General features: G+C 39.0%; 2 protein-coding genes across 8 annotated transcripts in view; both read left to right on the top strand.

Moving 5' to 3' along the window:
* The window catches only part of dpy19l3 (dpy-19 like C-mannosyltransferase 3), a 78527-nt gene extending 72326 nt beyond the window's left edge, over positions 1–6201 (top strand). For all 7 annotated transcript variants that reach the window (XM_072596159.1, XM_072596161.1, XM_072596157.1 and 4 more), the window contains 4 exons: positions 813–895; positions 1804–1936; positions 2683–2841; positions 4552–6201. In XM_072596159.1, coding sequence (XP_072452260.1) covers positions 813–895; positions 1804–1936; positions 2683–2841; positions 4552–4725 — 549 coding nt within the window. In that variant the 3' untranslated portion in view covers positions 4726–6201. The remainder of the gene's footprint in view (positions 1–812; positions 896–1803; positions 1937–2682; positions 2842–4551) is intronic.
* Positions 6202–10563: 4362 nt separating this feature from the next.
* Positions 10564–26062, top strand: pdcd5 (programmed cell death 5). Its single transcript, XM_072596155.1, has 6 exons — positions 10564–10740; positions 14081–14124; positions 14600–14661; positions 19664–19755; positions 24125–24196; positions 25273–26062. The coding sequence occupies exons 1-6, from the start codon at positions 10675–10677 to the stop codon at positions 25318–25320; spliced, it is 384 nt and encodes a 127-aa protein (XP_072452256.1). The 5' UTR covers positions 10564–10674; the 3' UTR covers positions 25321–26062.
* Positions 26063–26892: the final 830 nt, after the last annotated feature.

Here is a 26892-nt window from a genome sequence, read left to right as displayed (position 1 = left end):
CTATTGCGAACACGGGTAAGTATTTTTGAAAATACTGTTCCCTAATTCTTCAGCTACGTTATAGCCAAATCACACTGCCGGAACGCTCATTATCCAAAAACTACCTGTAGACTGTTTGGACATGTGATCTTACATTTTTTTGTCCTTTGTACGTAGAGTTTATTAATAAACTGAAGTTCCATTTTTGGTTTTATAAAGGCTTATTGAGTACATTATAGCTATAATTATTCAGTGTGGAAACATGGAGTTAATGCTCACATCTGACCTATTGTAAAAGTTTATTTGTTTATCTTGCAATTTCAGGTCTATTTTATCCAAGTAAATTGTAGGCATGTTAACACATGACCTATTACAAGTTTATAACTGCATTTTATTAATTAAAATTTAATATATTGTCTTGCATAGGTTGGGATTTTCTTAATCAATTGTATATATCTTAAATACTTAAAATTAATTCATACCCATTTGAATGAGTAATGTAGTGCTTACATTTGATAGCCTGACTCAGTTAAACAGATATTTGAATTTGGGTTTTCTTGGACAGTAAATGGCTGCTGGATCTTTGATGCAGTGGAGCAAAGTATTTGAATACATTGCAGTGGTCTGTTTCACTTTGATCAAGCTTCAGTCCTTTAATAACCCCCATCCATGTGATCTTGTCAGAACGTGGCATCCTTTGGGGGAATATACTTTAGTTACACATCTACTGTTTTTCAGCAGGAACCCTGAAGTACCTATCTTCAGACTGGTAATGTGAGAAATAGGAACAGAATCATTATATTTGTTCATTATTTGGTCTCTTGTTCTTGTAGTTCTGGCCAAAGATAATGATTGAACTGTCAGATCTGAGGGAATTTTATGACCCTGATACAGTTGAATTAATGAACTGGATAAAGTAAGTTAAATAATTTTCTACCTATAAAATCGCATTTGAATTTTTAATATCAAAGTTGTGCAAAGTTTCTGAGCCTGACACATAACTTATGTTTCTTGCATTTGAGTTGGTGCTTTTACAGTTTATTGGGTTGAATTTTCCAGATTATAGTAGAAGTCAATGAACTACTGTCTAGCAGTGTGGTTTGTTCTAGGGCATTTGAGAAATTTTGTGCAGGAGTTTTGAGTTATGAATATAAAGTTTAAGGTTTTGGACTGACTCTTTCATTCATTGTATAATTAAGAAATGAAGGGATGTGGTGTGATTTGGTACTACTTCTGATTAACAAGACTACATACTTGCTTACCATGGAGACTGGGGTCAAGAATGAAACTTAGTGAGAGCAACATGCTAAATGTTCCACACCCGAGAACCAAGCTGCAGAGTCTGGCTTGACTGCAGGCAGACTTCCTGTCTCAGTTTTTGGACAGAGACCATAGTCTTGTTGCAGTTGGTGCGGTCCACTGAGAGGGGAATGCTATAGATCTTTGGGGTAGCACTGTCTCTGGTCAAAGGGAAGAATCTATGTCATTCTAAAATTTACAGGATTTGTCCTGGTGAGGCTGGAAGGAGACACTTTTCTGGAATGAGCCATACAACAAATGCTGGCTCAATCAGTGAAGCCCACATCCTTTGAATGAATTAATAAAACATTGATGCAATTCCTGTTAGGATTCCAGTTCTTGAGGTTTGTGCTTTGATAATTATACTTCTCATGATAATCAAGGATGTGTTTCTTGCACTCATTTTATGAGAAAGGTTTAAGTTAAGCATGTATTTTTTTAAAAACTAAAGCTACCGAAAAAATTACCTATAAAGAAACCTAAATATTAATGTTTAGGATATAGTTTTTTTTTCTCTCCTCATAGGTCAAAAACATCCAAAAATGCAGTATTTGCTGGAAGTATGCAATTATTAGCAGGGGTCAAACTGTGTACTGGGAGATCCATAACTAATCACCCTCATTATGAAGACAAAAAGTTAAGAGAAAGAACAAAACAGGTAACTATCTCTCAAACAGTTGGTCATGTTGATTTCTCTCACAGCTTTGGTCTTTTGGTCTTCAAGCTTCTTTCTCTTGACTTGTTTTATTTTTTTATCTCTGGATGGCCTTTTTCTATACCATAAACAAGGCAAAGTCAGGGCATTCTTTATTCTGGCTGCAATCAGTTAATCTGATTCTCTTCAGCCTTGTGTATGCCTATACTTTCCTTGGCCAACCAAGATTAGGTTATGACTTGCTAATTTTACGTATTTACAAAAGTAATGTCCATTATATTTCAATACTTTTACATTCCTTTTTTTTAAATTTGGGAGAGAGTGACGTCTTTTTTTTTTACTTCATTTAAGTAATTTTAAAACTTTACACCAACTCCCAGAATCCCCCTACCTTGGTATCCCTTCTATACCGTGCCTTAATTTAATGTTTTCCAACTGTCTTATTCCACAAATAATCATATCAATAAAATTAGCTAGAAGGTTAGATGTTAATTTCTAATAATAAAGGTAGTTTTTACGAATTAATATTCTTTTTAGTATGTGCTCCCAACTAATGAACATCTGACTTAGGAACAAGATCCTATATTACTGTTAAATTTAAGGGTCTGACATACAAATGTTCAGTCATATTTACAAACAGATATTTCAGACAGGAAGAGTCTGTGATGGCATATGCTGACACAATTGGTTAGAAGACATTCATTAGCCTTAAATTGAATTTGATAATGCTTATGTCATCCTCTATAAAGATCTATCAGATGTATTCCAAGAGGTCTCCAGAAGAGGTATACAATATCCTACGGATATATGGAACAGACTACATTCTCCTTGAGGACAGTATTTGTTACGAAAGGAGACACAATAGAGGCTGCCGTTTGAGAGACCTGCTTGATGTCGCAAATGGTCATGTAAGTAACATTTGTGTTTAGTCTTGTAGATACCTAAAAGGACCCCTTTTATAAAGGCATGACTTGTCATTTCAGTAGTTCTAAAAATTGTCTAGCAAATCTTACTTGGTGATTTATGAAATATATGAAAAATAATTTCATTCAATGATGGTAGATCTGCTGGTCATCTAGGGAATGCCTGGAAATTCCTGCTTCAGAATTACAAAGCTGGGGTTCTGGCCTAGACCCTGAAGTTGACAAGTAATAGACCTCCCAATTCAAATGGCTACATTACCTGGATTTACAAACAAACCTTGCTTTAAAGAGTCAAATTAGCAATTAATCATCACAATAATCTATGTCGACCAAATAACATAATTAGCAAAAGAAGCATTGAAGATATGAGGCAAACTTTTTTTTAGCCATTGAGTGGTTGTGGTGCTGTCTGAGACTCTGGTGGAGGTGCATCCTATAAAAGCATTCAAATGGCATATTGGATCATTATTTAAAAGTTAACATGTAAAGGATTATGGGACATGGTAGATTGTTTCATAAGGAGAATTGTTTTTCTAGGGGGCCAGCAGAGACCTGAAAGGCAAATGACTCCTGTATGGCATCTGTTCTGTAGTTCTATGTTGCTTGTCTGCTGACATTTTTCCATTTTCTTTTCAAGAAGACAAGATGACATGCTAAGATAGTATGATGCAGAAGGTGCAGAATACAACTGAGATTTTGTAAAGAGTAATGAGAGAAATCAATTAATTATACCAACGAGACTGGGTGAAGAGGGGGGAGATGACAGAGTAGCCACTTTTGAGGTCTTGGGAGAGATTGTTGAAACATATTGTATGAAGTTTTGACTTTAAAGAGCTGTAGAGTTCTGTGTGTGATCAGTTATTTGAAATTACAGGCTTTCTGAGCGCTGCCCCTTCATGAAGTACTAAGAAATTAATACTTGACTAAGGTCAAGGTATGACCTTCCCACCCAGAATTAGATTAGATTACTTACAGTGTGGAAACAGGCCCTTCGGCCCAACAAGTCCACACCGACCCGCCGAAGCGCAACCCACCCATACCCCTACATTTTCCCCTTTTACCTAGCACTACGGGCAATTTTAGCATGGCCAATTCAGCCAACCTGCACATCTTTGGACTGTGGGAGGAAACCGGAGCACCCAGAGGAAACCCACGCAGACATGGGGAGAACGTGCAAACTCCATACAGTCAGTCGCCTGAGTCGGGAATTGAACCCGGGTCTCTGGCGCTGTGAGGCAGCAGTGCTAACCACTGTGCCACCGTGCCGCCCCCAAATGATGAAGGGCTTTTGCCCGAAATGTCGATTTTCCTGCTCCTTGGTTGCTGCCTGACCTGCCGTGCTTTTCCAGCATAACTCTGATCTAAACCCTGGTTTCCAATATCTGCAGTCCTCACTTGTGCCTAGCAGTGGGGAACTGCACCATTCTTCCTAATTAAATTATGTTCCTGTCTCTCTGCCCACCACCTTCAGGACCACAAGGTTCCATCCATGGTATTGGGTTTGATGTGTATTTTTGTTTGTTAAAATAAATTGATTCTTCTCATTAAATTGCAACATGCAGAACAATCTAACTCCATTGTCAAGAAACTTGATTTACGCAGGTATTTATATAGTAATGTGACTTGTATTTTTTTGCACTGTGCTCATTTAAGGTCAGATTTCTTAAAACATAAATGTAATTATCCTTTTTGCAGGTAATGGATGGTCCTGGAGCAAATGATCCTGATTTGAAGCTTTCTCCTTATCCACGCTTTTGTGATGAAATAAAATATAGTAAACCTCCCTATACACTTTATTTCTCTCGTGTGTTTAAAAACAAAACATTCCACGTTTACAAGCTAAAGAAGAAGAAAAATGTACATTATTAGAATGTTTGCAGCTATTCATTATATTGCGAAAGAATAGGTGTTGGCTATACAGGTAGAAAATACAAAACTGCATTTATGGAAGGACTAATCTTGTGTTTGGAATTGAGTACTTATCTACTGAATTCCAGAATTAATTATTATACACTTTGGATTTAAGCTTAAGATAATAGTCAGATAAAGTCCCTTTTCATTTAAATGTTTTACTAGTTCAAACAGAGTATTTTTCTTTTAAGTTTCTATTCATTTCACATAATTCATTTTTCATTCATACAAGCTGACTTTTTCTCCTAGAAATTGAATGTTATTTTACAGATATCAGCAAAAGGGTTTTTGTTATCCTGTCTTTGAATTAATGGCTGTATTTATTTGAATTGTTAATACATACTGCCATTGGAGACACATTTCTTACAGGTTTTTTTAGAAGTTTATCTGCATAATCACATACTTGTATGCATTCTTAGCTTTATGTCATGTGACAATTTTTTTTTGTTACCATTCATGTAAAACAAGTTACACTTTCAGTTAAAATCTGTGATCAGATTATTGGTAATGTAAATGGTCTTAAATTATAGCATGTTAACACCTCTACATAAATTGTGCCAAACTAAATGATTAAAGTTGTTGGACAGTATCACAATGTAATAAATATTTTTATTATGATGCTGTCCACTGTTATGAGCCTTTTTGTGTACTTCAAAATTACTGAATTAATAGACCACTTCAGCTGACAATGGAGGAAATTTTAGCTGATAGTTTTGCTTTTCCCACCAAATACATATGCAAGCCTCCGAATTGATGGCTATATGTTGTAGCATTATCCATTTCTGGAAAACATTTAGTTCAGCTGAATGTAAAACTGATCAGAATTTTGGATACAGTAATTGCATGATTAAAATTATTGCTTGTAACTAAATACTGGCAACAATTAATAAGATTAACACTACTGAGATGTATTGTATAATATCGGCCACAATCCTGGAAACCAGAGTGGTTAGCTTTTTTTTAAAAGACAGCTGCCTTTGACCATTTCTGTTAACCAGTTAAACCCTAATCCTGTGTTGTCCTTTTCAGTATTGAGGGTAATATAACCCAGTGTATTATTCTGTTGACACAAAACACACACTGCTCATTGCCAGTATTAAACCTCTTCCTAGTCCAGAGCTCACCCCTTATAAGGTTATAGATATTAGGTTGTAGTAATGTAAAAATATTCCAATTGGTACTTGATTCTGTATTTTTGTCTTCGAACTACTAACTTACGTGAAAAGAAACAATTGGTTTTCTGTGGCAACATTGCAGTTGAAAATGCTACTAGTGTCACTACTGAATTTTATATTTTTAAAAGTATGTTTAATTTCTTTATCCACTTTGTACAGCAAATATAGATTTTGAAATGGACCCATGTGCATTAACTGTTTCATTCCACTACATTGTTTGGCAAAATTTTTAAGTATTAAAAAAAATGTATTATTCATATGAATATTGTCCTTTCTTACCAAATTATAACTTATTAAAATACTTTAAACAGGTTTCAAAACTTAAAGTTGTAAAGGAGTCAAACATGGAACCTCTTGAATTCTGTAATCCTTCAAACTGAATCCTTAGTAACTTTTCAAGTAGACACACATCTGTAGTACCTGTTCACAGTCTCACTGTGGTCATGTGAGAATATTGAAGGAACTGAACTAAATATGAGCCATTTTTACAAACACTTTCCCTTGATGAATGCTTTCTTAATGTAATCCTTACTGAACAGGTGGCTACTCCACCTGTCATGTCAGTACCAACACTACAGATGAGCAGTTCACCTGGTAGCAATTCCCTACCATTTTCCCCATCATTATCCACAGTTCTGTTTTTCAGACAATAATTTAGCTCCATCTTAAATGCCCCAGCTGAATGTGCTTCCACCTCAAATAGCCACTTAATCCATTCCAGATCATAACCACTCATTGTATAAAATATTTTCCTCGTCACCATTGCTTTTCTTGCCAATGACCTGAAATCTGTGCTGTCTTATTTTTTGTATTTTTCTTCTCAAAAAAATGAACTGCTACACATTTTTTAAAAAGGTGAATATAAATTCAGTGACTAGCAAAGTCCTGTGAAACCCATGGAATGTCTCGCTTGTAAACTGAGGGAAACTTCAAACAGGGGAACATAACAAGAGATGGGGAGGGGTCTGACTGCTCAGCAGAAAGACACCTTTTGCAAACATGTTACAAGGAGTACAAAAACACAGGATTAAAAGCTGAATGAAACACTAGTCTATCTATATTAGCCAGACATCATCGTTTCAGGGCTAGAATGCTGCAAGGGCCAGTTTTAAGAATAGTCATTTTAAACAACCCCTGCAACGCAGGTAAAACGCAGCAAAATGCCATCTTAGTGAATGTGGATTTAGTCACTAAGGAAAGGAGTGAGAAGAACAGAATTTCAACTAACCTGAAAAACCATGGATCTCGAAACTGATTGGTCAACTGTCAGTGTCAACACTACGAGTACCATCAAGTAACAGACAGTACTTCGTCTTATCTGTTCTTTATGAACAAATCAGAAACTAATACGAATAATTTTATTTTTTACTTTTATGTTTTTGGACTCTTAGTTCTACACTTTATGTTATTTCTCATTTTGTAAATCGTAAACTCATTCTTTTGTTAATTCAAGGAAGTCTTGTTAGACTGGCTTAAAGTAATAACAAAGCATCATTTGAGTTTGGGTAAGATGAGTATCCACAAGGGATAGTGAATAACCAAGGGCTTAGTTCATTGCTCCTTACTTAAGAGCTTAATGATTTGTGGGTTTCCGTTCTGGAACTGTGAACAAATTTGGATTTGGGCACAACATAATCTAATGGATAAAAAGGTAAAGTGCATTTCACACTATTCAAGGGGTAGTCTGGTACAATAACCATATGTTTTTTTTTTCCACTGTGCTTTTATGTATTCATTTGAAATATGACAATTCTGAAGTCATTTTATTTACTTAAAATTTTATGGGCTTATGAATGACTTCCAACCGCTACAGTATGGCTAGTGAGTTCTGTACATAAAGTGGATGGTGGGAGGCAGCTGATGGGTTAATGATGACCATGAGGGAAGGTAAGGGTGAAGAGATGGGTGAGGGACTTTTGAAATGGTCAGAAGGTTTAACTGTATAACAAAGCTGCTGAATGCCTCAAAGCACCTAGCTAAGGATTTTTGGGGCCTATGTCCACTTGCACGTCATGTAGCAGACTCATCTTCAGGGCAGTGAGAGCTGAGCCCCAGTACAGCCTGCCACCCAAAATTCTTGAGATGTTTACAATGACAGAAGAGTACTATCTCCTGATACGAAGAGAAATTTATGACCCCCGTGGCTCTACATAACATCAAAATTATAACAAACACAGCTGTGTTGGGCTTAGCCGCTTCAGAACCTAGCAATCACTAAACTAAATTACATTAACTTAGCTCTTACAGAAAATACTAAGCTGTTCATATCTCTTCCCAGAGATTCTCAATTCCCCTCCAAGTGCTCAAAAAGCAAGATTGATTTCTCTCTGCTATTGTTCCAAGTGGCAAACTGCTAACAGTCTTTCCAAAAAAATGCTGAAGGCAGGGAAGCAATAGAATGAACAATAATTTGTATTTCTATTGATATAGAAAAGAAATGCAAATACTCAGCAGGTGGAGTGCAGGTTCATAGCTCCTTGAAAGTGGAGTTGCAGGTAGATAGGATACTGAAGAAGGCGTTTGGTTTGCTTTCCTTTATTGGTCAGAGTATTGAGAACAGGAGTTGGGAGGTCATGTTGCAGCTGTACAGGACATTGGTTGGGCCACTGTTGGAATATTGCATGCAATTCTGGTCTCCTTCCTATCGGAATGATGTTGTGAAACTTGAAAGGTGTCAGAAAAGATTTGCAAGGTAGTTGCCAGGGTTGGAGAATTTGAGCTATAGGGAGAGGCTGAACAGGCTGGGGCTGTTTTTCCCTGGAGTGTCGGAGGCTGAGGGGTGACCTTATAGAGGTTTACAAAATTATGAGGGGCGTGGATAGGGTCAGGGAATCCAGAACTAGACAGCATAGGTTTAGGGTGAAAGGGGAAAGATATAAAAGAGACCTAAGGGGCAACTTTTTCACACAAAAGGTGGTACATGTATGGAATGAGCTGCCAGAAGAAGTCGTGGAGGCTCGTACTATTGCAATATTTAAGGGGTATTTGGATGGGTATATGAATAAGAAGGGTTTGGAGGGATATGGGCTGGGTACTGGCAGGTGGGACGAGATTGGGTTGGGATATCTGGTCGGCAAGGACGGGTTGGACCAAAGGGTCTGTTTCCATGCTGTACATCTTTATGACTCTTTGTTTGTCAGCAACTGTGGCAAGAAACGGTTAATGTTTCAAGTTGATCAGCTCTGCTGTCTGACTTGCTGAGATTTTCCAGCATTTTTATTATTCCAGAATTATAGAATCCTCAGTAGTTTGATTATGCATTTATATAAGTACTTAGATTTAGCAAGTGTCCCAAGGATCTTCAGAGGAGCAATCATCAGACAACAATTTGACACTACAAGCTTCATATGCAACAAAATAAGGACAGAAAACCCATAGCCTGAAACTTTCCTCACATCCTACTAGAGTTCAGTTTTAAGAATTGTTTAAAGGACAGGATGTAGACAGCGAGGTTCAGTGCCCCACCTGAATTTAATTGAATGAAAACTACTCCAATATTATTGGGACATCACTAGAATGGGTTGGATAATCCATTTAATTTGCTGTGTAAATATGCATAATTCTGAAACAAGAAATCATCTGGTATTCCAACGAATTTTTTTTAATAAACATTCCATGAGGCTCATTCCTGAAGAAGGGCTTATGCCCGAAACGTCGATTCTCCTGCTCCTTGGATGCTGCCTGGCCTGCTGCACTCTATGAACTGATTCTTGTGTTGAAACAATACTGAAGAAAGGTTGGTTAGGCCACTGCTAAAGTATTGTACGCAGCTGTGGAATCTACATCAAAGGTAGAATATGATAGCAATGGAAAGAGTGCAGAGAAAATTTACCAGGATGTTGCCTAGACTGGAGAGTTTGTTATGAAGAGAGATTGGATAGCAGAGGAAACTGAGAAAGACATGATTGAAATGTATAAGATTCTGAGGGGCATAGGCAAAGTAGACAGGAAGTAAATTCTGCCTCCAGCGGAGTGATCAATGACCAAAACATAGATTTTCAGTGAGGGACAGGAGGTTTAAAGGGAATCTTAAGTTTTTTTTTACTTCGAGGGAATTGGGAACTCACTGTCTGGTGGGGTTGTAGAGACAGACACACAACATGTAAATAGTATTTAGATGTGAACTTGCAAAGCCAGGCCATGCAAATCTATGGACCAAAGGGTGGAAAATTGGATTAGAGTAGCCAAAGAGTCTTTATCGATGTAGACACCTACGACCACGAGCCATGCTGGTTCTCTCTGATCCCACTGAGCAGTTGCAAAAATATCCAGCCTTCCAATGGGTCACAATAAGAAAAGATTTGAGAAACTCTGCTATAAATGGAACTCTTCCTTTCTACAAGTTTCAGTGCAGTACAAATTATGCTGGTAGTTGGGGCATTTCCAACTCAATCAGATTCCTCCAGGGGCATTGTCAGTGGAGGGGGCTGTAGTTAAGTCAGGTCCCGCTGGTGGCGCTGTCGATGGAAGGTGCTATAGTTAGGTCAAGTTCCGCTGCTGGCGCAGTCGGTGAAGGGTGCTATAGTTAAATCAGATTCCGCTGGTGGCGCTGTCGTTGGAGGATGCTGTAGTTAAATCAGATTCCGCTGGTGGCGCTGTCGGTGGAGGATGCTGTAGTTAAATCAGATTCCGCTGGTGGCGCTGTTCTGAGAGTTCCCGTTGGCCGCGCTGCGGTAATTTGGTTGTCGGCGTGTTTGTGCATTTTTTTAAAACCGAACGGAGGTCTTTAACGATGGAGGATCAGGAGTTGGAAATGATTCGGCGGCAGAGACTCGCTGAGCTACAGGCACAACGCGGGGTAAGGCCGCTCGGCCGTGAACCATTTGGTGCAGAGTGTGGAGGCCGAGTTCACCCCCCGGGAGCCTGGTGATCTGGCCGCTGTCGTGGGCCGTATTCCCCTTCACCCCTGTCTGGGAGCTGGCGAGGCTGTGCAGGGGGAGCTCCCTGACCTTATGCTGAGGCACAGATGGTCTGGAACTCCCCTCACGTCTTGGTTAGCTGCATATTTGTCAGTTATATTTCACTCACCTTTCCCTATGCTTTTATTTTAACTCTTTGCTGAATAATATTCTGTCAACATCTGACCTGTGACCATCTCTGAGATAGAGAACGTTAATCTGCCAGAGGAGGGCTGTCTCTCTCTGGTTCCCCCCTTGTCATGCTGGAAAGAAGTTTGGTTACTGTCTACAGCAAAGATGCCAGCTGACTTACCCTTGTAAAGGCAGCCAAGAAATGCTCAAGTTGTCACATGTTCACTACCACCAGACATTTACTATGATCTGATTTTATGACCAGATTGTTAGAATGTTTACAATACACAGTGAAACAAAACTGTTAAACTCAGAATTGTTGGCAGTTTTAGTTGTGTTTATACTTAATGTTTTGCTGTCAAAATACATTGTCTCAACAATGAATCATTCAAGGACTTGTGCTAAGGAAGAAATGCCTGAAGAAATGTAAATGGCTGTAGTATGCTAGACAGTTTGCTTCGTCACTTACCTTACAAAGACCCACTAGGGAAGATAAAAGCCCCTAACAGTCAACACAAGTCCACCTTTTAATGATCAAATTTATGTTGCTGCTAGCTAGTCAACCTAAACTCTCTTCTATGTGTACATATAGGGATGAAACAATCAGGTGTCTGGAATGGCTTGTGGAAATATAAAATACTGGAAACACTCAGCAAATCAGGCAAATTTTATGGTAGGAAACAAATTAATGTTTCAGCTTAATAACCCTTTGTCAGAATCTCATGACTAGGAGTTGATATATTAGTTGTTGTAGACAGGAAAATGGTTCTTGGTTGGCTTTGGATCTTAAGAATAGACAAAAACCAAAGGGTAAAAATTTCTGGCCTGGCATGTCTCACATGGAAAGCAAAATCCTTATTCTGTGAATAAGCTTATGTTAAAATATAATGCTGAGGCACTATTTAAAACATGTTAGACTCGTTTTGTCGCATTTCAAAAGGAGCAAGTGAAGAGGGCAGTCAGTAGAATGCACACCTCTGCCACGCTTTATTAACACAATGTTATTACATTTACACAGCTCTTCCTTAATAATTTTTTCCTGCCTGTTAGCACAAATCTGACATTTTTATGAAGGGCTTTCATCTTATTGAAGAGACTTCAGGCCAATCCACATCCAACACCCTACCTTGAAATAAAATAAAGAACTATGGTTGATAGAGATCTGAAACAAACAAAAACAAGTTTCTGGAGAAACCTAGTAGGTATGGCTGCATCAGTGGAGAGAAGATGAGCATTAACATTTCAAGTCCAGTAACCCTTCTTCAGAACGGAAACTGAAAACTGCTCACATTTGACGGCTTTGACAGATTCCACCAAAGCAGCTGAGACAATCAACAACATTCCACGTAAAACAACCAGAACATTTGAAATAATAATCAACTTGCCATATCTCCTAATATTACTGGGTCCTTTCAAAAATCCCAGAATATGTTTTTGAGTGTTTCCAGGGTTTTAATGGCTACTTTTTCATTTACTGTAACTCAGTTATTTATTAAGTGATGCTGTCACATAGCAACCATGATTTTTGTATTTGTGTTGATACTTGGAAGCAGACAAAAGTGAATTTGAATAATTAATTGATATCTAATTATCAACTCCTCGTTAAGATGAGAAATTTCTTCTCTGAGTAGTGAATCTCAAAGAAAGCAATAATTTCTGAGACATAGCAGTATTTAAATTGCTGCAAGACAACAGGTGTAAACTAATAAAGGTTTTTCCAAAAGAGCTGACAAACACTTCTACACATGAAAAGCCATTACCCAAAATACATCTTGCATAGACTGGTGAGGTCCCAGCCAATGCATCTCCATTGTACTTGAATGAAGCTGGAATGTTTTAATTAAGCAATTTTGGATGTTAATCTTGGATGTAGATTTAACAATTAAGTGTATATTACAGTAGCATCCACTACATTTTTTCCAAGAATAGTGACTCCTAAATTTACACAATCCTGGAGTTTCCATATTCATGTTCAAGGAATTTATTATGTTGGTGTTTTAAATTTTTCTTGGATCCCAGTTACCTGAGTATTTGTTTGTCAACAGGTTTAAAGCTGTTCTGTTTCCTTTAAAGCCTTTCCTTGGAAACTCCATTTCCCAACCCTCTCATTTATCCTTTGAGCCTTTTTAATCCCCACGTCTCTCTTGCAGCTTCCTTCTCTCTTCTCTTCCTCTATTCCACTCTTAGAGTCACCTTCTTCCTCCCTGAACACTGCTGTAGCAAGCCCCCCGCCACACTTTAGACCCAACAGACAGAATTCCTGGATCTTGCCGAAGGAACTCTTCTCCCAGTCTTCCCAACCTTGGCTCCTGAATGGTGCAACACTATCGGCTCCCAGTAGAAGGTGCTCAATCACCACTGACTTTTCAAATAGGTCACTGCTTGTCCAGCGTGGGCTCTTTCCCTCCCACCTTTGCTGCTGATAAGTTCAGTCATGAGCAAATCAATAGCCAGCACAGGATTGAATAGCCTGTGATTACAGAAGCAAACTCTTCACTATTTCCTTCTATCCTGTTTATATGAATGACATTTCCCTTGTTGTTTTGCAAATTAATTTTCATGGGCAATTCATGGACTTTTGGGGTGCAGTGCCCCATGTATTTTGATTTGCCTCTGTCTGACTATCAGTTACTGATTTTTGCCATTTACAATTTGTTTGATAGATGAAAACATTCCATTCATGTGACAGGTCTTTAGAGTCATAGAGATGTACAGCATGGAAACAGACTCTTCGGTCCAACCCATCCATGCTGACCAGACATCCCAACCCAGTCTAGTCCCACCTGCCAGAACCCGGCCCATATCCCTCCAAACCCTTCCTATTCATATACCCATCCAAATGCCTCTTAAATGTTACAATTGTACCAGCCTCCACGACTTCCTCTAGCAGCTTATTCCATACACGTACCACCCTCTGTGTGAAAAAGTTGCCCCTTAGGTCTCTTTTAATCTTTCCCCTCACAATTACCGAACGGAGGTATTGCAAGGTTCTTCAATAATCATGTCTTAGACATGTTATCATAATTAATTGTCAACTTGTTAAATCAGTCAGAATCTGTGCATCAGATGTCACTATTTGTTAATTATGTTTATTTTATCTGAATTTAGGATGCACCTGATGATCAGCAAAACCAGCAAGAAGCGAAACAGCGGTAAGAAAACACAGACTGCCTGATTTACCAATTGTACCTCCCAGCGAAAGGGTAAACGAGTGAACGTTTTCAAAAAAAGTCTGCCTGTAAAAGGGATCTGTGAGGGGGAGGAGGTCATGGAAGAGTGAGATGGGATGAATGCCATTTCCTCCATATTTATCTTTTATGGTCCCTTAGAGAAATAATTGGTCTGATTTAACGTTTTAACACACCCAATGTAAAGGGGTTTACACAGTCATTGATGTGCTTTCCTGTTTTTAAATTTGGTTTCTTTATCAGAGTTTACTATTGAAGGTGTCATTAATTCCGACCTTTCTGATTATTTTAAGTTCATATTTTGATTCTACTGTAAAAAGCCTGCTGTAGTCCTCCTTTAGTAACTTATATATTTTCTTGCTTTTGATTTTATTGGGAGTAATGCAGTGTTGCATTTTTTCATTTATGCCTTCTTATTGTGAATAAATTGTGATTGCAGGGAGTCAGAAATGAGGAACAGTATTCTTGCTCAGGTCTTAGATCAATCTGCTCGTGCTAGATGTAAGTAATAGAAGACTGCATGTTACAACTCAAATTGCAAAATATTGTCGAAAGTGACTTACTAGACTGCAAGGTCTTTAAAATGATTGGTGTAACAGAATGATTTCCAGGCACTAGATGAAAAACATTATCAAAGTTTTCTGTTGGTCAAAATCAGCAAGCAGTAGCAACACAAAAGACCCACATTCTCAGTTTCTCATCAAGATATTCATCTTATCTTCCTCCCTCAGCTTCTGTACTGATCAAACTCATCCTTAATCTCTGTTCCTCTTGCCTTCTTTTCTGATTCCATGGCCTTCCTGTTTTATCAAAACCATCCCCTCTGTCTTATGTTTACAGCCATCTCAACCTTCTAATCTGACAGGTATTCTTTACCATTTCCTTGTACTTCTTATCCCTGACATTGGCCTACCTTCATTCGACTCCACTTTCTTCTTTATTCACCTTTGCGGAATAAGTTGTCTTAATTCTCTTTAAAGATTAACAGATATCCTTGTGACCAGTGCACTGTTACTCCTATTCATCCTGGACATTCAGTTTGGTATGATGCCTATCTTCACTTCCTCAGGTTTACTGGATCTCAGACAAAATTGAATTAGTCCAAGCTTTATATGATTTGGCCACTTCAAGCTCTGCATTTTATAATTTTCCTGATAGTAAACACCACCTAAGGATCATTCTAGGCTTCTTTCTTGTCATTGTAATAGTTTCCTCTCCTCTGATACAGACCCCTTCTTCACAAATTGGCTATCATCAAAAGCAAAATATATTCTAATCCTCTATCTTCACAAATTACAGCTACAACTTGAGCATACCTGTCTTTTGCAATGTCATTGTCTTTTCAAATCTGTGCTGAACTTTCCTTTATCTTTGTGTTTGAGTCTTTTCAATCAAGTTGCCCCTCAAACCAGCTAATTTAAGTTATAAATGCAATCCTTTGATATGTGCATTATTCTTTCTCATCCTTCTCAACCATTTAATAATCTTTGACGTAGGTGAAATTTGTTAATGCTTCCTTTCTATTGTCCAATTTGGTGTATTGTTCCTGCCTGTTTACACTTTTACTATCTGTTTGCGCCAAAGCGTTTCTGGCAGGGAACTCTCTCCTGGCCCCGGCTCCATTATTTCAGGATTTTACAAAGAATCTTTTGCTTCTGTATGTTTGTCTAAATCATAAGGGCAGCTCAGTGGTTAGCACTGCTGCCTCACAGTGCCAGGTTCGATTCCACATTCTCCCCATGTTGTTGTGGGTTTTCTCTGAGTGCTCTAGTTTCCTACCATAGTCCAAAGATGTGCAGATTAGCTGGATTGACCATGCTAAATTATCTGTAGTGTCCAGCGATATGCAGGCTAGATGGAGTAGCCATGGGGCTAGGGTAGCAGGCTGAAGTTAGTTGGGATGCTCTTCGAAAGGTCAGTGCAGATTCAATGGTCCAAATGGCCTTTTTCCGCACTGTAGGGATTCCTTGATTCTCTGATTAGCAATGTGCTCCAGACATGTAGACTAATGTTTCACATGTATTCTGTATATCAAGTTCAACCTCTCGGACATTTTCTCAGAACCCTTTTGTTCTCTGTATCGTCACGTAGCTTGTCCCTGCCCAGTTATGGATGGGTTACAATTTCCTCCATTTAAACATTGGGAAGACAAAGGCCACTGACTTTGAACGCTATCACAAATTCATACCATTGCCAGTTCAACTGCTATTCCTTCCATTATCACTTTACAACCCCAGCAATATATTTGACCAAAACTAAGCCTCTGACTCCATATCCTCTCTTTTACGAATGCCACCAACTCAGTCTCCAGTATCCTCCACATCTGTCTCTCCTTTAACTCATTTGTTGCTGAAACGCTGTGCCTTTGTCATTTACAGGTTCAGCTCTTCAAGAATTCTGCCGACCAGTGCTCCACCAACTGGACACATTAATTTGTCCACAACTCTGCTTCCTCTCTCCTATCTTACACACTGGTGTAGTACATGCAGTACTCTGGTACTCATTGAGCTGTACTGGCTTCCATTCCTCAAACCTTGGTTAAAATTCTCATCCCATTAATGGATATGTTTAGTGGTTGCAGTGATAGTATGTATAACTAATGGTTCTAGCAGTTAATTTGTTTACCAATGTCTCTATAATCTGGTCATTTGCACATGATATAACTGCCAAAGAACAAATTAAATAGGTATTTGATACTGAAGCAAAATCCAGCTGATGTTAGAAATATGAAATAAAGACAGGTCAGGCAGTGGAGAAAAGCAGAGTTAATATTTCAGTTTGATAACCTTTCCTTGGAACTAGAGAAAAATAGAAATGTATCATGTTTTTAGCACGTAACAGGTGCATGGTGGAATTCAGGATTGATGACATGACCAAATGATAATAGTGAAAGTGGAAGGCGATGACAATGAAACAAAGAAATAAAAGGTGTTTTCAGAGGAAGGCACAGCCAAATTGCTGCTATCCCGAAAAATGTGAGCAGAGACTATGGTCTGCTGTTATTGAATGCAGTGATGTGTCAGGAACTATAATATCCACAATTCAAAGATGAGGTGCTGCTCCCTGTCATTAAATTAAGCTTAACTGTAATAGTGAAGGAGGCAGAAGACTCAGAGTGTTTGGAATTAAAATGACAGATGACCAAAAGCTCAGGGTGATGTTTTCAGTGTGAAGAGGTGGTTGTAAAGCAATCTCCCAATTTGCATTTCCTCTTCCCAATGGAGAGGTGATCCACATGAATGCTCACTCTACCTCTATCTCCTTCCCAAGATCCACAATGCAGTTGTTTATGTTAAGTCATTATTTCGCTCTGTTCTTGCCACATACAACTGATTTCTTCACGTCTAGGTTCTACTTGTTCTCTACAACTTTTCTGACCAACTCTTCTGACATCCTCTGCTACTTTAATGGTTTCCAGTTTTCTGGCTGTATCCACATCCTTTTCATCTTTTTCCGGTCATCCAATCACTTTGTTCTTTCATCACCAGGCACAAGAGTCTGAAGCATACCATCTCTCTCTTAAATAGAGACCCAACTGGTCCTGTCCACCCCACCACCTCTGCCATGCTGAACTCGGATAGCTTGTCTATTGAATCCTTTCGCATCCTCAATCAATGGTGTGGTTGGACCTGTACAGGCCTGGGTTGGACCTGCTTTAGCTTTGAATATAAGTTGTACAGACTTACTAAGGTGCATTTTATCTCTGTATTTCTTTCTCGAATATATTGACAGTTGTATCAGTGGTGTTTCCTGTGGTGTCCAGAACTGGAAACTTTAATTTAAGTTGCTTTCAGTTCCCATCCTGCCCTTGCTTTCTAGTGACCCACTTTGGATTCTTCCCTTTTCTGTCTCCATTTCAGGGGTTGGGATAGGCATAGGCTATCAACCAGCATCTAGTAGAAACCACTCATTTCCACAACTGTCTTAACTATACTTCATCCTATGCCCTTTCCTCAAAGAATCTATTTTTTTCCAGCTTCTTTATCCAAATTCGTCAATCCCACCTCCAAACCAGTACGTTCTGTGTGTTTCCCTCCACTTTTGTTAACAGGATTCTAGCAACGTCCATTCTATGTCCTGAATTTCTGGTCTTCAATTTCCTTACCACACCAAACCTCAGTCTGGTCTCCCTTATTTTCACCTTCTATTCCACATTTTGTCCTCTTCATTTTCACCACCTCCTGCATGCTGTCACCACCAAACTCTTCCTTCCCTTTCCAGTGCCCTTTGCATTTGAAAGGAGCACCCCAGCCAAGCTATCCTCTCAGGCAAGATCAGAAATGCAATATTTGCATTTTACCTCTTTACTTTCTGTCATCCATGATCCCAAAAGTATTTTTCAGATGAAAGTGCTAATTGCATATCATTTCAATTTAGTGTATTGCATTCAGTATTTATGTATGACCTCCTGTACATTGAGTGGATGGGAGAGGGTTGGATGGGTCAGACACAGATTGGGTGAATCCTGTGAGTGTGCCAATAATTCCTAAGTATCATCTGGAGCTGCTCACCAACAATTCTGATTTTCTGTTCCGTTCTCACTAACCTCAGCATTCTGCACTGTTTCATTGAAGATCTTTGGAAGCAGCATCTCATCTTTCAAACAGACACTTGATAGCCCTTAGGATTAAATGTTCAGTTCAACAATTTCAGCTCAAAACCTTTGTGTAAATCTTTTAGCAGGCAACAGCTATTGATGATGATTCTGTGATTTCCATTTTCACCACCTCAACAGCTTTTTGTTGCTTTGCTTGTCTCATTGCCATCTCTTAGTTCACAGCATTTTTTGTTTTATCTCTCCTGCTGTTCATCTTGCCACAGACCTTCTCTGTACTTGCCTAAAACCTGTTACATCTTGAAGTTTCTCCAGTTCTGATGAGAAGTCATCACACCAAAAGGTTAACTGTTCCTTTCTTCACAGACGCTGCCTGTCCTACTGAGTATTACTGGGGTTTTGATATCAGGTGATGAAAGTAAAAGAACCATTTACTCATTGTTGCTCATCTGGTGGTGTCCATATACTGTTCATGATTGAAAAATTAGCATTATACCCTTGTTTATTGTGTATAGTTTTTTTTTCTTAAAAGGCATAGTTCAATGATTAGTCTTGTAAGTAACTTGTGTGAGAATTGTCTGGTTAACTAAAATTTCCTGTGATTAAATGCTAAAAGCAAACTTACCTGTAGTTTTTTTTTTAACTTTGAAGTTCAAGTGAAATGAATTGCTGGGTTGTGAGATGGATGTTTTGCACCCTTAGTGCTTAGTGTGAATAACATTTCCAACTAGCAATTTGTTGTATTACTTCTTGCACAGCATTGCAAGAATACATTTCCTTTCATCCAGCAAGTGGGATAATGATTGGGAAATTTTTTAAAATTATTGATGCATTCTGATTTTACAAAATGCCTTGGTTAGCAAGTATCTTTTTGTTGGCCTTTTCTGAAATCTTCCATTAAAATATTTCCTGTGTCCTTCATGTCATTTTATACTTTTTCATTTCCAGTGAGTAATTTGGCTCTGGTGAAGCCTGAGAAAGCCAAATCGGTGGAGAATTACCTTATACAGATGGCAAGGTTTGGGCAGCTTGGTGGAAAAGTAAGGCATTATCACTTCTGCGCTTCTCTCTATTAAAATTGAGTTTTCATCATTTTTGTCTTATTAAAAAAAATTAACATGCAGCTATAGGAAGCAATTAAGAATGCATGTAGTACGATACAAAGGGATTGTTTTACAACAGTTATTAGTGTGAAATGTAATGCTGTGTATATTTTCAGTCTTCTTACCCAAGGATGGATGGACCCACATCAGGGGAAGTACAGTAAAGTTTGTTAGATTCCTTGGATGAGGTGATTGTTCTTTAAGGAGAGGTTGAGCAATGAAAGTTTTTTTTCCCTAGAATTCAGGTGAATGAGAGGTTGAAACTGACAAAATTATTAAGGACTTGGCAGGGTGGATGCTGGGCTGTCTAGAAAGGGGTCATAGATAAGCTCGTTTAGGAGTTTGATGAGAATCTTTTTTTTAACTGTGTAGAGTTATGCACTACAATTCTCAGTGCCTGATGCATTGAGTTAATTGATCTAATTAGCTTTTGAGTACTGAGTATTGTGACGGTAATGTGGGAAGGCGGAGTTGATTAACATAGAATATAGCACAGTACAGAACAGGCCCTTCAGCCCACGATGTTGTGCTGACCACTGATCCTCATGTATGCACCCTCAAATTTCTGTGATCATATGCATGTCCAGTAGTCTCTTAAATGTCCCCAATGACCTTGCTTCCACAACTGCTGCTGGCAACACATTCCATGGTCTCACAACTCTCTGCGTAAAGAACCCGCCTCTGACATCCCGTCTATACTTTCCTCCAACCAGCTTAAATCTATGACCCCTCGTGTTAGTCATTTCTGCCCTGGGAAATAGTCTCTGGCTATCGACTCTATCTATGCCTTTCATTATCTTGTATACCTCAATTAGGTCCCTTCTCCTCCTCCCTTTCTCCAATGAAAAAAGTCCAAGCTCAGTCAACCTCTCTTCATAAGATAAGCCCTCCATTCCAGGTAGCATCCTGGTAAACCTCCTCTGAACCCTCTCCAAAGCATCCACATCTTACCTATAATAGGTCGACCAGAACTGGACGCAGTATTCCAAGTGCGGTCTAACCAAAGTTTTATAGAGCTGCAACAAGATCTCACAACTCTTAAACTCAATCCCCCTGTTAATGAAAGCCAAAACCATATGCTTTCTTAACAACCCTGTCCACTTGGGTGGCCCTTTTAGGGGTCTATGTACCTGCACACCAAGATCCCTCTGTTCCTCCACACTGCCAAGAATCCTATCCTTAATCCTGTACTCAGCTTTCAAATTCGACCTTCCAAAATGTATCTCCTCGCATTTATCCAGGTTGAACTCCATCTGCCACCTCTCAGCCCATCTCTGCATCCTGTCAATGTCCCGCTGCAGCCTACAACAGCCCTCAATACTGTCAACGACACCTCCAACCTTTGTGTCGTCTGCAAACTTGCTGACCCATCCTTCAATCCCCTCATCCAAGTCATTAATAAAATTACAAACAGTAGAGGCCCAAGGACAGAACCCTGTAAAACACCACTCATCACTGACTTCCGGCAGAATATTTTCCTTCTACTACCACTCGCTGTCTTCTGTTGGCCAGCCAATTCTGTATCTAGACAGCTAAGTTCCCCTGTATCCCATTCCTCCTGACCTTCTGAATGAGCCTACCATGGGGAACCTTATCAAATGCCTTGCTGAAGTCCATATACACCACATCCACAGCTCGACCCTCATCAATTTTTCTAGTCACATCCTCAAAGAACTCGATAATGTTTGTGAGGCATGACCTGCCCCTCACAAAGCCGTGTTGGCTGCATTTAATCAAGCCATGCTTTTCCAGATGGTCATAAATCCTATCCCTCAGAATCCTTTCTAACACCTTGCAGACGACCGACGTGAGACTTACTGGTCTGTAATTGCCGGGGATTTCCCTATTTCCTTTCTTGAAGAGAGGAATTACATTTGCCTCTCTCCAGTCCTCAGGTACGACTCCAGTGGAGAGCGAGGATGCAAAGATCTTCGCAAGTGGTGAAGCAATTGCATTTCTTGTTTCCCAAAGCAGCTGAGGACAAATCTGGTCGGGGCTGGTGACTTGTCAATCTTAATGTTTGACAAAATTTTCAGCACATCAGCTTCCTCTATCTCTATCCATTCCAGCATGCACACCTGCTCTTCAAAGGTTTCATTCACTACAAAGTTTGTTTCTTTCGTAAAGACAGAAGCAAAAAACTCATTTAGGGCTTCCCGTACCTCCTCAGACTCCACAGACAAATTCCCTATGCTATCCCTGATCGGCCCTACTCTTTCTTTAACCATTCTCTTATTCATCACATAAGTGTAAAATGCCTTTGTGTTCTCCCTAATCCATTCTGCCAAGCCTTTCTCCTGCCCCCTCCTGGCTCTCCTCAGACCATTTTTGAGCTCCTTCCTCGCCTGCCTGTAATCCTCTAGAGCTGAGCTCGACCCTAGCTTCCTCCACATTACGTAAGCTACCTTTTTCCTTTTGACAAGAAGCTCCACCGCTCTCGTCATCCAAGGTTCCTTTATCTTACCACTTCTTGCCTGTCTCAGAGGGACATATTTATTCATCACTGTTCCTTAAACAGTCTCCACTTCCCCAATTAACTTTTCCTCCCATTTTGCCTAATCCTCTCCTTCTCCATAGCTATGTAGAATGTGAGGCAGTTGGGGTCACTATCTCCAAAATGCTCTCCCACCACAAGATCTGATACCTGCCCCGGCTCGTTTCCGAGCACCAATTCTCGAATGGCCTCTCCCCTTGTCGGCCTGTCAACCTTCTGAGTTAGGAAACCCTCCTGAACACACCTTACAAAAACAGCTTCATTCAAATCTTCTGCTCGAAGGAGGTTCCAATCAATATTGGGAAAGTTAAAGTCACCCATTACAACAACCCTACTATGTCCACACTTTTCCAAAATCTGCCGACCTATGCTTTCTTCTATCTCCCTGCTGCTATTGGGGGAGGCCTGTAGTAAACCCCTAACGAGGTGACTGCTCCCTTGCTGTTCCTAATTTCCATCCATACTGACTCAGTAGCAGATCTTCCTTGACAATGGAAGCTCCTGTAGCTGTGATACCCTCTCTGATTAGTAGTGCTACACCCCCTACACTTTGTCCCCCCTCCCTATTCTTTTTAAATGCTCTAAACCCTGGAACATCCAGCAACCATTCCTGCCCCTGAGAAACCTATGTCTCTGTTATGGCCACAACGTCATAGCACCAGATACTGATCCATGCTCTAAGTTCATCACTTTTATTTCTGATACTCCTTGTGTTAAAGCAAACACACTTTAACTAATCCCTTGGTTCCTTCCCACTAGCTGGTCTACCTCTTGCTATTTCCTAATCTTCATCAACTCTCATCTCCGGTATACAGCTCAGGTTCCCACCCCCCGCCATACTAGTTTAAACCCTCTCGAACTACTCGAGCAAACCTTCCACCCAGGACATTGGTCCTCTTTCAGTTCAGATGCAACCCGTCCTTCTTGTACAGGTCCCACCTTCCCCAGAAGGCATCCCAATTATCTACATATCTGAAGCCCTCCCTCCTACACCAGCTGTGCAGCCACATATTAAGCTGCGTCCGCTCCCTGTTCCTCCCCTCACTATCTCGTGGCACCGGTATTAAACTAGAGAACACTACTCTGTTTGTCCTGCTTTGCAGCTTCCATCCTAACTCCCTGAAATCACTTTTTATATCCTTGATCCTTTTCCTGGCTATATCATTGGTGCCAATATGTAACACGATTTCTGGCTGTTCATTAGATTTGACCTTATTGAATGGAAGAAAGAGCTTCAAAGGCCACCTATTCTAATACTCCTAGTTATGTTCTAATGTTACTGTTTTTCATGCATTTAGAAAATGTTTTTATTTTTGTCTTAATTGACTGCAGTTACCTTTAGCAAACTAAAATGATTCTAGTTTCTGATCATTCTAGCTGCTGATCCCATCATGGTAGATCATGAAATGTAGGATACAGTTTCATTCTTATCATTCTCTAATTATACCATAAAGAGGCTAGTTGTGGCTAGTTGTCCCAGCCTATGCTGACCACTGAGAAAAAGCCACCTAGTAATGATTGCGCAAAACCGCTGGTATTTCTGAGTGCTGTGCTCAGACATGTAAGTGGGAAAGGCTTCTTGGGAAGTTCCCCATGACCAGATGAGAGATGAAGAAGCTAATTAATACTTTAAATATTTTTCAATGTTTGAGTTTACAGTAAATCCTAACTTAAGTAGAATATGAGGCCAGTTGTTGTGGCTGTCTGGAATGTTTTGTTCCTCATTTATTTTAAGTTCACACATCATGAACACAAAATATGACATGACCTCACGACAAATGTAGAAAACCTTATTATACTGTTTGTTTTTAGATTTCTGAATTAGAATTGATTGAAATCCTTGAGAAAGTCAACCAACAAACGGGAAAGCAAACTATTGTCAAGGTAATTGCTGATATTTGTAACTGATATATTCGGGTTGTATTGCCTAATGATTTAAACTCTAATATATTTAATCTTTAAAAATCTGTTTTATTATCTTACAGTTTTAGCAAAACAGTCTGGTTCAATTTGAAATGTAGTGGGGCTACAGATGCATTCATCTTTTGAAAATGGAAGTAAAATAGATGCTTTAGCTATTTTGATGAAATTGTGTAAAGTGTTTGTTTTGGACAATTTGAAAATTAAAATCAAAAGATATAGACCAGGATCTAAAACATCCTGTAATTTTACTAAAGGAATTTGAAATGTGCCCAAACCTCACTATTGAGATAAATAACATTCCTTTAAGATGCTGCATGATGAGCCACACAATCCAAACATGCCATTTATCAACCTAAAAAGGCAATTTAAACCATGACTTGAATTGTAAAGTGCCCATTTTCCAAAGAAATATGATCTCTTTCCCCCCCACCAATACTCCCCCAATAAAAGTTATATTATTTGGTTGATTAGGAGCGCAATTTTCTTGACTGTATCTCAAACATCTGAGACAAATGAGCCAATTGTATTGGTTACAGGTCTACCATACAGCGATACCTTCCTGCTTTATTCATAATATGGAAGTCTCCTGGGCTTAACTCCACTAACTAATCATTTAGGAAAATAAAATATTATAGAAGTGCTCATCTTTGCTAATCTTTGAAATAATAAAAAATGCTTTTCATAAATAGATCTTAAAACATCTGCATGATTCAGGGAATGTAAGCACGTGGATTATTTTTCTTAAAGGCTGGAGCACTGTTGTGTGAACAGATACTAATCTTGCTGCTCCCATTACTTAAATATGCTTTGTTGGGAAATAGAGCTTTTAGATTAGCAGCTACTTTCCTCTCCCCAAATTATCTCAAAATTTAGAGCAAAATTTGCTCTTTAGGTAGAGCTTGGAGTTAAATATTTGGAAGAGCGACGTGATTATAAAATAAACGCTCTGCATTGAACTAATAGGATTTGAACTGGATATAGAAACCACACAGAGTTTTGAAAAAACTGACACTTTTCATATACTTTCTTTGTTTCAGTTTAACAGAAGAAGAGTAATGGATTCTGACGAAGAGGATGATTACTGACTTCTGAACATCCAAAAACTTAATTTAATAATATGGGGAATTACAGCAAGAAAACTATGCTGACAGAGGATGGATGGATGTATTTGATATTTTTCCCCTTGTTTACTGAGAGAGTTTTTCTCTGTATAGTTTGATATCTGTGGGTGGAAATAACATATTCTTGATAACTTGGTTCAGAATGCTGTTTAGAAGGCATAGGTGGGTGGTTGTGTGGAAATTCACATGACTGACGTTTTGAAAAGGCGGAACACCACCTTGACAAACAATTTCTCTGATTACCCCACTCACTACTCTGAGAACAGCCACCTAAGGCCAAGTACAATTGTGTGCAGGTAATCCTGATGTCTAAATGGAGGAAATATTTGCAGTTTCATTTCAATCAAGTTTGAATTAAACTGCTCCAATGTGGAATATTAGAAACAAACATGACATGTAAATTGGGGATTTTGTGCAAGAAAAGAAATATGTAACTTGTTTTGCACACCGAAGTGTTGTTCTTTTTTAACTTTAATCTTTAGGGACTGCATTTATGGAAAATTGTTGGCAGACACAGATTTTCAGTCCATAGACTCTATGGACCACAATGTACTTCCTACTGGGAGTGTGCAGTTGGCCTTTTTTGTTTTATTATGTGGGTAACAATTCTGAAATTTAATTTAAAAAGTTACCTTTCAAGCAATTCCCAAATTTAGTCCAAACCTCATTGCCTGTACAATAATAAAGATGTACTTCATTTCAGTTATGTGGGTGTAGTCTGAAATTACTGCATGTTGTAAGTTGTTGAAATATGCACTGACAAATAAAATACTGCTAGAAACCTGAAATCAAAACAAGATGCAGTGAATACACAACAGAACCAGCTGGAGCTGTAAAGAGAGAAATAGACATTGAGTCAGTGTAACTCAAAACACAAATAATGTGTATGGCTATTTGGTATGGATCAATGGAAAATTAGATTAACTTTTAAAGTTTGGTTTTGTTTGAGTTAAAAATAAATCCAGTCTGCCATATGAGATGATCTCCAGTCACAGGCAGCAAGATCATCAAAACTCCAAAGGTTTTTGGAGAGGCAATGACCTAGTTGTATTTTCACTAGACTATTATTCCAGGAACTCAACTATATGTTCTGACATGGCAGATAGTGGAATTCGAATTCAAAGAATCTGGAATTTTGGGTGTAAGGATGACCGTTAAGTCATTGTGGATTGTTGGGGGGGGGGGGGGGGGGAAATACACTTAGTTCACGTTAGGGAAGGAAATCAGTCATCTTTAGCTGGCATGGCCTGCACGTGACTCCAGATCCACACCAGTACTGTTGACTTTCAACTGCTCTCTGGGCAATTAGAGTTGAGTAATAAATGCTGCTCCAGCCAGAGATGCACACAGACAGTGAATTTAAAAATGGTCATTCACTGTTTTATGATTGACAAATTTTTCATGAATTGTAGAGAATAGTCCTCAAACACACTTGCTATCTCCCTCAAAAAACTACTACAGTTGGAAGGGAAGTGAATGCAAATTGGTAGTTTAGCCAATAAAGCAGATGGGTATTAAATTTATTTTGTATATTCA

The sequence above is a fragment of the Chiloscyllium punctatum genome, chromosome 26, assembly GCF_047496795.1.
Source record: "Chiloscyllium punctatum isolate Juve2018m chromosome 26, sChiPun1.3, whole genome shotgun sequence".
NCBI lineage: Eukaryota > Metazoa > Chordata > Chondrichthyes > Orectolobiformes > Hemiscylliidae > Chiloscyllium > Chiloscyllium punctatum.
This window is presented reverse-complemented; position numbering and strand designations above follow the sequence as displayed.